The sequence below is a fragment of the Sceloporus occidentalis genome, unplaced genomic scaffold (assembly GCF_023333645.1).
Source record: "Sceloporus occidentalis isolate IW3139 unplaced genomic scaffold, rSceOcc1.0.p SCAF_42, whole genome shotgun sequence".
Classification (NCBI taxonomy): domain Eukaryota; kingdom Metazoa; phylum Chordata; class Lepidosauria; order Squamata; family Phrynosomatidae; genus Sceloporus; species Sceloporus occidentalis.
In genome coordinates this window covers 3033019-3046889 of record NW_028317022.1, presented here as the reverse complement: position 1 = coordinate 3046889, position 13871 = coordinate 3033019, and the positions used below count along the sequence as shown (strand labels likewise).

The 13871-nt window shown below is 35.3% G+C and overlaps 1 protein-coding gene across 1 annotated transcript in view; it reads left to right on the top strand.

Moving 5' to 3' along the window:
* The window catches only part of LOC149289874 (estrogen receptor), a 71492-nt gene that overhangs the window by 38029 nt on the left and 19592 nt on the right, over positions 1-13871 (top strand). The window contains exon 3 of the mRNA XM_089490171.1: positions 3177-3293. Coding sequence (XP_089346297.1) covers positions 3177-3293 — 117 coding nt within the window. The remainder of the gene's footprint in view (positions 1-3176; positions 3294-13871) is intronic.

The following is a 13871-nucleotide window of genomic DNA, read 5'->3' as shown; positions in this document are numbered from 1 at the left end:
ATTAAGGACCTTATATATATATATGTTTGGGAGGGGAGGAGAGGGAGAGAGTAGTCACATATACTCCCACCATGACTTTTAGTGACCCCTAAAAAAAAAAAAAGGGAGAAAAATCTGATTTTACATTAAATGAAGAACACAGATAATTGTTATGGCCCTTAAGTATATCTGGAAAAAAGTATATGTGGGCAACAGGCCACAATGATGGTTGTTAGGAATATTTTATTTTTGACATGTATTTCCTTTTATTTATTTTTTAATTGTGAAGATATACACCACAGATGTAAATCATTTTTTTGCAAAATTTGTTTTCAGAAGGTTGTAGTATTCAACCTATTGTCATAAGTTCCATTTTCCATATGGCACCCTAGGCAGATGACTTAACCGCCATGATGTTAAAAAGGAAGAGGAAGAGGCGTAATCATATAACTACGGTTACTTCAGCCTAGGCTCTCAACATTTTGTGCATCTTATGCATTTCCGTGGGAGTCTCAGTAGACCATTGCATGCAATGCTGGTCAAGCCAGTGCTGGAGCTGACTGTGGCAAGCATATCACGTGCAAGGCAATGTGATCAGACAAACACACTCCGACATGGAATGTAGAATGGGGAGAGAAAAGAGGCAATTGCTTATGGGGGATTATGCAGAAACACCATGTAAGTTTAAATGGACCCCTTGGCTAACAGTTATTAAAGTGTATATGATGGCTGGATTGTCCCTTTAAGTGAAATCATAACAACTTTTCACATATTAGTAAATCTCTCCTTTAGTGTCTCTAAGGATCAATCTAGTTAAGGTTCTGTTACACACAGCTGTGGGATTGATCTGATGCCAGCCTCTTAAAATACTGTGATTTGTAAAAAAAAAAGAATCAGATAAGAAAAGAAGAAAAATATCCCAATACTTTGCCAAGCCTTAAAACTGATTACAATCAGCCATGTGGCTGTGGGTGGACTTTTTATTTATTTGTTTTTATTTTAATATGCGAACAAGGTAGAGAAGAGCACATAACTTATCATGATAGCTAGAAAAATACTCGATAGAAAGAACCTGACCTTTCCTTTTTATATGCTTATTTAATACAATTCTCTAGAAAACATTAAACAAATTAAACCAAAGGGTCAGAAGCTTGTATCAGAACCAATGCTATATTTCATTTAGCATTGCTTTGCAATTACTTTAATGCTGTTGAGTTCATATATATATATATATAAACAGGCCCTGAATGGCCATCTGGAACCCCAAACAAATGCGTGAGTTAAAAAACGTAGTGTGCAGACACAAATATCCAGCTGTCGGCTGTGCTTATGTCATCAGACGGCTGCTAGCCTTAAAGTGCCGGGCCCACCTCTGGCCCTGTATAAAAAAATTTAATCTGTATTTGTATATACAGGTCCATCATTCCCTGTCTAAAATCAGAGACATTTCTTGAATGCAGGGTTCTATAGCTAGATGCAAGTTCAGCTTTCCGCCAGATTGTACACAACCGAGTAGTTCTTGCCCATTGTCTGTTCATGTTAAATATGCTTATGTACCTCCTACAAAGTATTTTTATTTAATAACTTAGTCCATTTTTAATAGACTAATCACTTACCTGCTTAATAAAAAAAAATATATACTTGAGTTTGCAAACACCATAGAAATCCGTTCCCTTTCAGTGACTAGTGCTGGCTTCTTCTTAGCCAAGATTACTGTTCTTTTTTTCTTTTTTTTTTTAAGTTGTTTTATTTATATCATTTTGTAGAAAAAGAATTACAAACATTCGACAGACAACATATTTTCATAATTTATATTCGATCTAGTTTCGAAGATTTTAAGCTATATTCCAATAGGAATATACAAATCGTAGATTCCAAAAAAGTTAATAAAGAGCACAATTAAATATTGCAGTACAAATTAGACAGACAGAGAAAAAAATAGATAAATAAATAAATGAATAAAATTACTGTTCTTTTATTGTGTTATTACTGACTTTGTCACACATTCACGTCTGAAAAAGCCCCTTTTGTTCGAAATGCGTTAGGTGGCTTGTCAGGAAGTGGAATGCAGTGCTGCTTTTAAAGCAATTGTTTAATAGTGTTTGTAAACTATTGAAGTGCTTTGTTAAAGCTATTTCAACTGTACTTTAAGATTCTGTAACCGTGCTCGGAGCTCACATCAGATATATATTGTACGTTTGTTTTTCTCTTTCTGAACATTAGGGGACATTGTTCACTAGATAGCTGTGGTTCCTGTCCTTTGCTCACTCTTTTTCCTCCCTCTCATCCTAGCTCTTAACAACTGGTACCACATTTCTTATTGCCCACATAATGACTAATTAACACTTCATAATGGGGTAATGGGTTACATCACTAATTAAACATGATATACACTCTCTCTAAACTTTCCATGCCTCCTGACACATATGTCATTTTCTAATAATATATACCCCTATATCTGTGATAGTAGCAGGTCACATTGACAGCGTGGTTGTTAAATTGAAGAGAACCAAAAGTTTAATTAGCGTTAAAGTAACTTTCATTGGGCCAACATAGAAAAAGATTTATTTAAATTTAATTTATATAAGCTTTTGGAACCTCAGATGACTCTTCTTCAGAAGGAAAGATTGCAGCTGAAGAAGAGCCCACCGAAGTCCCAAATGCTTATGCAACTTTAAAACTTTTTCTATGTTGGCCCAAGAAAAGGTACCAACTTTGACCAAGAGTACCAAGACTCAATTTTCTATAATATGACCATATTTATTTTTTCTTATGAAATTTAACTAAAAATTGCTTCTAAGCCAACATGTGGATGCTAAATAGATGAAAGTTTTATTCACATGTAATTTGCTAGTTTTGTTGAGCCACAACTATATATGGGTCTATACGGTACAATGTCCTCCACATGAATTTTCCACAGAGTCTACCCAAGTCATCTGTCATCAGTCTCGATATGATAACGGAACTTAGAGCAATACTTTTTCTTTACCTTATTGGGAACAATTCCATTTGCTATTCATTCCTTGATTTGCAAGATTAAAGCCCTGTTGACTAGAAGACCCTTACTTTCCTTAGACATAAAGGGCTGTGTGGGATCCAGTAACCAACATTTTTCCATTAGTCTATTCAAGTAAAAATGCTTTTCAAGGTTCATCTCTCTGTAAAATTTACAAGAACCTTTTTTATTTCTTTTACAGGGCACAACGACTATATGTGTCCTGCAACCAATCAGTGTACTATTGACAAGAACAGGAGGAAGAGTTGCCAGGCCTGTCGACTACGCAAGTGCTATGAAGTGGGGATGATGAAAGGGGGTATGTACCAAGTGCATGGTGAGAGGTTATTGCTAAATGCAAAAGATGTGTGCTACACTAGTCAAAATCACATTGTATTCCACTGTGTAAAACAGCATCCTCGAAAAATTGGTTTTCAAGTGAATGCATTATATGTGCACTTAATAATTTATTTTCTTAAAATGTGTCTAAAATATTAACATTAAAGCAACTGTACAACAGAAAATGTAAAAAACTGATTTTTTGAAGATGAACGAAGCATTTTTTATGCTTTTTGAAAAAAAGATTGATTTTCAGTTTTAGCATTAACTGTGATATATATCACAGTTAATAGTACTCTGGAAAACAATAAGAAAGGTGTGGAAAAAATGCAAGAATGTTTTCAAAAAATGTATTTATCAGTTAAGAAAATGTACATTTTCTGAACAGAAAAAAATCTCAATAAATATTTGGTTTGATAACCCTTTGCCTTCAAAACAGCGTTGATTCTTTTAGGTACACTTGTGCACAATTGTTTGTGGGCAGCTTCAGTTGCTTCTCTCTCTTCATGTAATCACAGACAAACCGGATGATATTGAGATCACTTTCAGGACTCCTTATTCTACATAATGACTGACTGTATGTTTGGGGTCGTTATGCTGCAGAATAAATTTGTGGCCAATCAGATGCCTCCCTGATAGTATTGCATCATGAACAAGTATCTCCCTGTACTCCTCAGCATTGAGACCATTCATTCTGACCAAATCCCCAACTCCATTTTCAGGAATGCAGCCCCAAATGTGCAAGGAACCTCCACCATACTTTACTGTTACCTGTAAACACTCTTTCTGGTACCGCTTTCCAGCCCTTCAGTGAACAAACTGCCTTCTGCTACAGTCAAATATTTACATTTTTGACTCATCAGTCCAGAGCACCTGCTGCCAGTTTAACTGTTCTTCACTCGGTTTAATTCCTCCTACACAGCTGTTTCTGTTTCAGCTAATGATTGTGTTTCAACCTACATATTAAATTGATGATCATTAGCGCCTGTTTGGTATAATTGTTTAATCATACCCCAAACTATATGCCTACAATCTCCCTGTACCTAGAGGAATAGAGGCAGTTTTGAAGACAAAGGGTGGTCACACCAAATACTGATCTGATTTAGATTTTTCTTCTGTTCGCTCACTTTGCATGTTGTTAAATTATTGAAATAAACTATTAACATGTCTATTTTTCAAAAACATTCTTACTATATACATATAAAGTATTTACCGTATTTCTCCGAATATAGGCCGCACCTTTTCCCCCCACTTTTTTCATTGCATACTTAAACAAACACTACATCCCATCCATTTTGAATGTTTAATGCATGCTTAGAACTTCTTCTAGTTAAAGCATTCTCCTGTATGTTTGCGCAGTAGACATCTGTTCTAGTCAATGGGAACTGGGTCCCACTGAGATCATTTTGAGTAGCAACAAGCCATCACATGTATGTTATCTGAACATGTACTGATGTTTTGCTAGCATACGTGTCGGCTTCTGCTGCTTCAGTAATTTCAATTGAAGTGTTACGGAGCATATGCAAAAAGTTTACATACTAATGCTTCCCGGTTTCGATGCAGGCAGCCACGGAACTTAAATCAGATAGAACCCAATAACTGAAAAATGCATACTTCAGTTTGTAGTAAAATACATTGGAGTCCATGCAAAATTTACTCCAACATGTATCAAGACTACACTGTTCATTTAAAAAGGAAGTGGCTTGAAAATGTAATTCTGCAACAGTGCCAGATGTGAAGGTCGGAACACAGAAAGCCTGCATGGAGTTAAAACAAATCAAATGATTAAATAGGAAGTAGAAGCATTCCGGGCATATATTAGACAAATAAAATATATGTACTTTGAAGTCTAGCAAACGTAACGTACTCTCTAGAGAGTTTTACCCTTTACAAACTGTGAGTTTAGATTTCCTCTTGGGAATATACAGGAAGTTTCTAATATAATTAAAATGTTGGGAAACTGCAAATATTTCTTATTACACAAAACAAGTTAAAACCTAGTTTAATACAGTTCTGTTGAGATATGCTGTCTTCAGCTTTCCATGGTTAATGTTCAACATGTCATTCCCACCGCGGCTGACAGCTCTCTTGCTTGATAAATGGACAAATGTAGACCAGTGGCTCATCTCTTTGGCTGAAGGCTGACACAACGCTGCCAGCAATGTGTCTCCTACAAGAGCCAACCAAAACATTGCTAAGATCTCGGCAGTGAGATTTTTTAAAATTCATCATATAATAAAATATGATGGATCTCACGTAATCCAATATCACCACATCGGTCAGGGAGTGATCAAATGGCTCTGCTTCAACATGCCAATCCGTGGTAGGGAGTTAACGTTTGGCACTTGTGTATTCTTATCTAAATTTGCCTAAACTGCTTTTTGTTCTTGCATTTCTCTTTGAAGTACAGAGCTGGGTAGTTTTAGCTTAGCGTGGAAAGTGTACATACATTGAAGCCAGCCTGGATAGGCTTATTAAGTGCTTTTAACTAGTGGCTATTGTTTATACTTAACTACTGCACTGGAAATTGTTTTGAGGAAAAGCTCTGCATAAAAAAATCTTCTGGTCCAAAGTTTGAAAGGTAGCGTTATCGACAGAGCAATCAGCAACACTTTTGCCTTGGTTTCTGTGGCAAAAAATACTAATTTTGTGTAGCAGAATTACATTTCATACAGAAACATATGAACATATTTGTGATAAATGTTTTTGTTGTTATCTTATATATTCTTAACTGATTTACTAATTTGTTTTATGCCCCACTTATTTCATTTTGATATTATTCAACCCAAAAAGAGCCAGTTACTCCAAACCACCAGTTTTCTTTAATTTTATATTTTCTATTATATTTCAAACACATAATAACTGAGCAGAGCCTAAGTACAGACATAAACTGAAGCCAATCATTTCACAAATAATTTAAAATTGTTCTGCGTTGGCTGAAATGTTCTATGTTATCCCAGTATTACACGGATTATTTGAGACAGTGTCTACTTAACTCAATAAATTCGGTAAGAACATGTTCTAGCTAACCTTTTACACTCAACTGTAATCCCATTACTATCATCATTATATGAGACAAGCAGGGAACTATATGTCTTATGGGCTACCCTATGTGACATGAGTATAATGAAGAACCATTTTGTGTGGTTCATGAATTTTAATCCAGAAGTACCTTGGATTGGAGGATAATATATTTCACTTTCAAAATGACTCAATTTTGGAACTTTCGATAGCCAAGTCATTTTAAGAAATAGATCAATCATCCTTTATCTAATTTTATAAGAATACATTTCTTCCACAGACAGTTCACCGACAAGGTGAATATTATTCTTTTTACTTGTGTAGGTGTATGAATGAAGAAATATAATATACTCTGAGACATCAACATAATAAATTATTTGCCAGGAATAACAAGTTAGAAGCCATAGTTACCAGGCTCCTGGAATGCACATGCAGACATACATATATATAACCTGCACCATATAGGACATGGAAGGAATATTTAGATATTGGAAATTGATTTTAATACCCAGTAATTTTTATAATACAAAGGCTTTGCATATTTAAATAATCATCCTGCAAATTAATTTGTAAAATATACTCCAAAAATATTGTCCCTCAATTATAAATTGTTTTATATAGCACCATCATATACTGTAGCACTGTACAAAGGGTAGACAGGACATTACAAGTTGTATATAGCATAGCTGACGTCAGAGGGCAGTCCCGGCCGCGTCCCACAAGGGTAGGCTCCGAGTTGTCGGAGCCCAGAAGTATAGGCATATAGCTAAAGAGAAAATTTTCACTAAATCAGTATTTGTTTAAAGAACTGTCACATTCAGTATATTCCCAATTCCTATGTATACCATATATTCCTATATAACATACAATATAAAGTATATATGGCACTCAGATTCATAGCTTTGCAAGGTGTTCCACATGGGAGCTGCAATGAAGGTCTGTGAAGCAACAGGACATATCTTCTTTACTTGTACTGCTGATCAGGGGAGATCAGAGGCTCTCCCTAACTGGCCCATGAAAACTATTACCCACAAAAAGCAGGACAATGATAAAGTTATGCGGGACAGTGTCAAAAAACCCAACATTTGGGAGGTATGCATCTTGTTTGAAGAGATGTTCCAGATCACTGCTTTACATAGGAAACAGTCTCACATACCTGGTTGCAGATATAGTCAAGGAGGTATGTTTCAGCTCCCTACTTGGGCTGGCAGTAGGATTCTGAATACAATGATCCATGAAATATTATGGGCATACCTGGGAACTTCCAACGTCAAGCTGCTCTTCTTGGGCGGTAACTTGTGAGATGATGGGTCTAGCCACAAATGTGGGTGGGGTTAGCCCCCGATATATATAATTATATAGGTGTAGGAGAGAATTGGGCAGGAAGTGGGCACGACTAAAAATCCTTATTACAGAAAATTGGGCAGTAAATAAATATAATATGTTGTCAGAAGTTATAAGTTTCCTTTAAGTACAAAACAATCTACATCACTTAGAAAAGAAAAAAAAATGTTCTATAGTTCCAACATTGGGATTCCCTGGAATCATCTCTACATTTTGAACATTTGCCTGTCCCGTGTTCCTTACCCTTACAGGAGATGTAACCTAATTTCCAGCTCAGGACTACCCATGCACAAGTCCAAACTTACATATTGGAAATGTATTTTAAAATTTATAGTTAACATTCCTCCTGCACATCTTTCTACACTATACTAAAGTAATTAACAATTATTTATAAATGCTATGCCTGTCCAAAAATATACATATATAGTTTTCTGTTGCCGAAGATAAATCTTCTAAAATATTAATATCCTTTCAGATTCAAACATGAAACTCCTGGTTTAAACATTTTTCTGTTTTATGAAGGGAGTATTTCATGAAGGACAATTGTATTTATGTATTTTTTTTTATGTAACTCATAAAAAACATAAAAAATGATTTTAATTGCTTGTTTTATTTTTATTTGCAATAATCATGAAAGTGAGGCGCCACTTTTACAATATGTGTTTGTTACTTGGCAGGGATATTTACAACATGATCTTATCATCTGATGATGTGTTACATATGTGATTTCAAAATATATAATAAGTAAAAGCTTCTAATTTCACTACACAACTTGAAGACTTTAGAAAACTATTTTACTCAAACAGATCTAGCGTCCCAGGCAGCCTCCTTAGCAAATAATGCATATTAAATCATTAATTTGTAAGTACTTTAATAAGTATTCTACAAAATGTTAAAAAAAATTAAGTACTTACCTTTAGGAGAAGCTGCAGTTCCACAGCTGCAGTCTTCTCCATGGTCTCTTTTTTGCGCAACTGAGTGGCTGCTTGAAGAACTCAGTCAGTGGCAATAAAGCTCTCCCATTGAATGTGCATTGGGCGTCTCATTAGACTCCACTGGAACCCTCGTTAAGCAAGAACTGCTGATTGGGAGTGAGCTGATCACTTTGGAACAAGCAGCAAGGCGTATGTTTGGCTTCACATTGCCTGCAAGGCATGTAGCTGGTGTAGCCTGATTACACAAAAATGTAAATGGACCACTCAGCTATAAAATATATTAAAGGGCATATAATGGCTGGAGTGTCAAGTAAATGTATCAGATCTTAAGTCCTGTAATCATGGTATATTTTCTGTAACGTTGAAAAGAAGTAAAGTAAAGTTAATAAAAATGTAACTTTTAAGACACCTACATTAAACCTCATATTGAATGGCATTGGGCTTCTTCAGGCCACCTACAATCAATATCGTTTAGTAAAGTCGATCATTTGGTCCTCAAACTGCCATATACATAGAACATACATAATTTTAAGGAATGGAATATTTGAAAAAGAAGGTGTTATGGAGCCTTTAGAAAACAAAAGAGTATAAATAAAAACAATTATATATAATAGGCACATAAAGGTAATAGTAATGTGTAATTTGCAGTTGTAGTCCTGTGTGTAATGAATATACTGAAAGTGATAATATCCTATGAGATATCCAAGGATTTTGCGTATATCTCCCACATTAAATCAATGTAAGATTCTGCTTCATGTCATCAACAAGCACATAGAAGTGTTAAGTTCAATGACAAGAGGTTTTTGTATTTATATACTGTATGAACTTGGATGCAGTATGGAGTTACAACAATTCCGACACATTTTTCATTTTTTTTTACAATAAATTTAGTTTTTTGCCTTTTTGACTCAGACCAAATTCAGAAGGCTTTTTTAATTTGGAAACAAAATTCGTTGTCACTCACCCTCACTCTCTGTCACGTTCTTTCTCACTCACTGTCTCAATGTCTCCTTCTCTGTGTCTCCACAGCTCCGTGTCTTGTTTTCTGCTTCTCCTTCTTCTTCTTTTTCTTCCTGTTCTCTGCTTCTTAATTCTTCTTTCTTCTCTGGTGATCTGCTGCATTATCCTGGTCTCCAGCATTATCCTGGTCTCATTTTCCTCATTTCTCCAATCCAACAAAAAGAGAAGCCTTGGAAAAGGAGATGAAGAGAGATAAATTGTGAGTTAGAGCATGACAGGAAGTGACAGAGAGCGAGTGTAGAAAAGAAAATTCAAATGAAAATTCGGAACTTTTAGCTTTCTGTTAGAGCCCCTCCTTGTTTTCAGACATTCATATAAATTAATAAAGTTGGCAAATGCATAAGTCTATTAGCCATTCCTAGGAACTCTTTGGATTTGTCCCCCAAGCCTCAACTGTTTCCCGAGGTCTCTGGGTTCCCTTCTCATTTCTCTAGAGAGGGGAGGACTTAACCTTCACCCCGCTCATTTCACATCCTATGTCTGGTTAGTGGTATCTGAGGACTAGCCACACCCTCTGTGCATCTAGTCATGATGCCTCGCATATCTAGGCCTGCCTCCATGTGGGGTTAGCCCTGCCCCATGTAAAGCCACTCGACCAGAAGAAGAAGATCTGAAGGCCCTATCTTGGCAAGTTCCCAGGTATGGTAATCAACAAACACTGATTAACCCCTTAATGACAATTGACGGTCCCAGCACGTCCCCTAAAAAAGGGTTAACGATAATTGATGTGCCAGGACTGTCATGACTTCAAACGGGTACAGAAAGCGATCAAGAGGCATTCAGCGACACCGAACTCCCACCCCAGGACGCGCCATGCTCGCTCCGGAGAGCAGTCACAACCGCTACTGCGAGTGATTTTGCCACTCACAAGATGGCGGCGTCCTTTAAAAAGCAACAGTAGAAAAAAGCCCAGCTTTCTAATCACAATGTGATTAGTAAAATAAATAAAAAATAATAATAAGAATAAAAATAGTTTACATGTAAAAATAATGTCCCACTGATGTCACCATCAGGGGAACCTTCAAGTTCCAAAATTTTTTTAAAAAATGAAACAAAAAAAGGCAAACAAAAATAATATATATAAATATATTTTTATGAGCAAGTCCTAAAATTAGCGCTTTAGCTTAAAACAATTCTCGCATGGAAAGAGTTAAAATACTGCCATGTTAAATGCCCATAGGGTGTCTACTTTAAAAAAATGTATGAACTGATGGGGAAAATTGAATTGGCCGGGTTCAACAATGTCCCAATTAAAACTGGGGGTAGGATGACCACACTTGTAATTTCCATTTTGAAAAATGCACAAGTCCCAAATGTGGCCTTTTAGCCCCCCAAACACCCATGCATGTGTGGTATCACTGTACTCAGGAGATGTTGCACATATTGGGGTGTTGTGTCACAGCGACATATACCAGGACCTATTAATTCATACCTAAAGTAAAATGTGTGTGAAACAAAAAAACGCAAAAATGACTACCACAAAGTTTGACAAAGACTGGTGGTAGAATTAGTGCATGGAAAGAGTTAAAATACTAGCATTTGAAATACCCTTGTTTTCAAAAATATATGGTTTGATGGGGTAAATTGCATTGGCCAGCTTAAAAAATACCCAATAATGGCACATGGGGGGAATAATTACCAGATTTGGAAAAAATTGTTTTGAAATAGCAAAACACTGCTTGTACTTATTGCCCAATAAAGTGCAAAAAAAAAAAGCATAAAACACTGGGTATTTCTATTTCTAGAATCTATTTAGCAGTTTTTTTCATTAGCTTTTATAGATGAGTAAAATATTTTTCAAGTAAAAGTTAGAAAAAGTCCTTTCTTTCTAAAGAAAGCCATTGTTGTCCTGAAAAAAAAAACCAATATATAACTTGTGTGGGTTCAGTAAACGGGAAAGAATAAAATTACAGCTAAACACGAGCACCGCAGAAATTTTTAAACAGCCATTGTCACAAAAGATACAAAAAATAAAATCAGCCATTGTCACGAAGAGATTAATATATGCAATGTACATAAGTAATGCAGGAATAGAAATAGGAAAAGGAGAGCCCCTTGTGAGATCCTTCCCAGTTTCAGTGAGAAGTACGTTTGTCAAGGAATAGGATTATGGCCCGAACTCAGTTCTGCTTTTTGCTACTCTTGCTTGCATGATTTTTGTACATTTTTGTACTAGCAACTCACATTTTTGCATGTGGATCTATCTATTCATGTTTTAGAGATTTTATTCCCATGTTTATTAAAAAAGGATTAATAAAATCAATAATAAAAAATAAATAATCGAAAAAGAGAACAAAAGCATTATTTTAAAGGTCGTGCTAGTATCTGAACTCCTACATAACCTTACCTACATAAAACTAGCAGGGAGACTAAAACGATATTATTATGCAGCTTTTATTTCATGAGCAACAAAATGAATGATTTTCCAAAGATGGCATACTCAGCACTACTCTCGCTACTCAAAGATTCCAATTAAACGATCCGTTGAGCTCTTTAGTATGTTACGCAAATAAACCTAAGTGGATTTGTAATTGTAGTCTTCCATCTTAGGGTTTAATCACATAAAAACAACATATCAACTTTTAAGCTTTTTTTGTTTCAATGATGACAAGAAATCAGTGTATATTTTTGAATCACAAGACAATTAAATGTTCCTGACAAAAATTGTGAATGAGGTAAAATATTACATGATTAAAAAATTACAAGGCATTCTACAGTACTAGGAATGATATTGCTAGTGATGCATTAGGTAATAAAAGTATTACTTTAGACTAATTTTATAACTTTTAATAGATCATCCACATTATTGAAAAAGGAACTGGAGGAGAGCATATATTATGTTTGTTTCGATAAATTACATTTGTGGTAAATATAATATGCCCAGAAAGAAATAGTCCCAATAGATTAGGGATGGCTCCTGTAAGAAATCTATTTATGTACAAATATACACGGAAATTAGATATTTTTAATGTAGAAAAATTACTATTTTGTACACACACTGATACAGATGAAAAACACAGACTTTTAATCCAAACTACAAGCGGTCACAGAGATGGAAAAATACAGTTGAAAGAAGGTCTGTACACCAGATGATGCATTTATTTAAAATACATTTTTTTATTTTGCCATTTTATATTGTGCAACTCTCATATGATCCATAACATCCATAGTCTAGGCATTTCATGCAAATTTACTTTCCAAACTACTAAAGATCACATTAGAATCCTGCTGCCAACCAAGGTATATCTTGAGTATGCATGACATTAAGCCATATGGTCCTGTAGCTTTTTTATTGAGGTCTTGTACATGTACTACTATTATTAAGTATATTGAGGAGTGCATCTAAATATTACAATAATTTGTCATGTAATGTATTAAAAATAACGCAAGGCAATGTATTTAAATCATCAAGTAAATTGAAGTAGAATAATGTTTGGTTTGTTTTATCTATAGCCACCAATCATAAATATAATATTTTGGACACATATCTTTACCGAGCTGAATGGATTTACTGTCATACCTTTTTTGTTTTTCATATAAGGTATAATACTTTTGGGGGAAGTAGCAACATGCTGGTTTACCTGCATTAATATAATATACACTTGAGCCTTTAGAGGCTTTTCAACCACACATTGGAACTCTCAGTTTGACCAACAGTCTCCTGGTGAAGACCTGCTTCCCCGGGTCTCTGGGTCAATTTTCTCTTTCTCCAGACTGGGAAGCTGTGTTTGGCTGTGGCCACTGCCCATCCACTAGCCACCATTCCTCACTTACGGCTGTCTGGGATGAAACCTGCCCCTCGATATAAATGACTAGCTTTGCCTGTGTGTAAGGCTAGCCCCACTTCTGCCCTGGGAAGTCCACTATGCAATGGCCTATTTTCGTATTTTTTTAGACTGATATTTAAAGTATAATCTATAAATATGCTTTGCCAAATATTTGTCTGTATATAATAAATCAACATGGTCAATATGCCTTGTTTACCTGAAAAACAAGACCTTCGCCCTTTTGTTCTGGAATGATGATCACTGAATTCTGAATTCCCATTTAGATAATTACAGATGATTCAGTAGCAGAAAATACAAATCTGATTTGTTGATGCCTTATCTAAAACACTTATAAGTCCTTTCTTATATTAACTACTAAAAATAGAAACTTCTAAATTGCGCTTAAGCAATCAGAATGTACGCTGTCCTTTGAATGCAGCCGTTTGTTGTGATAAAATTCTTTAGCAATAT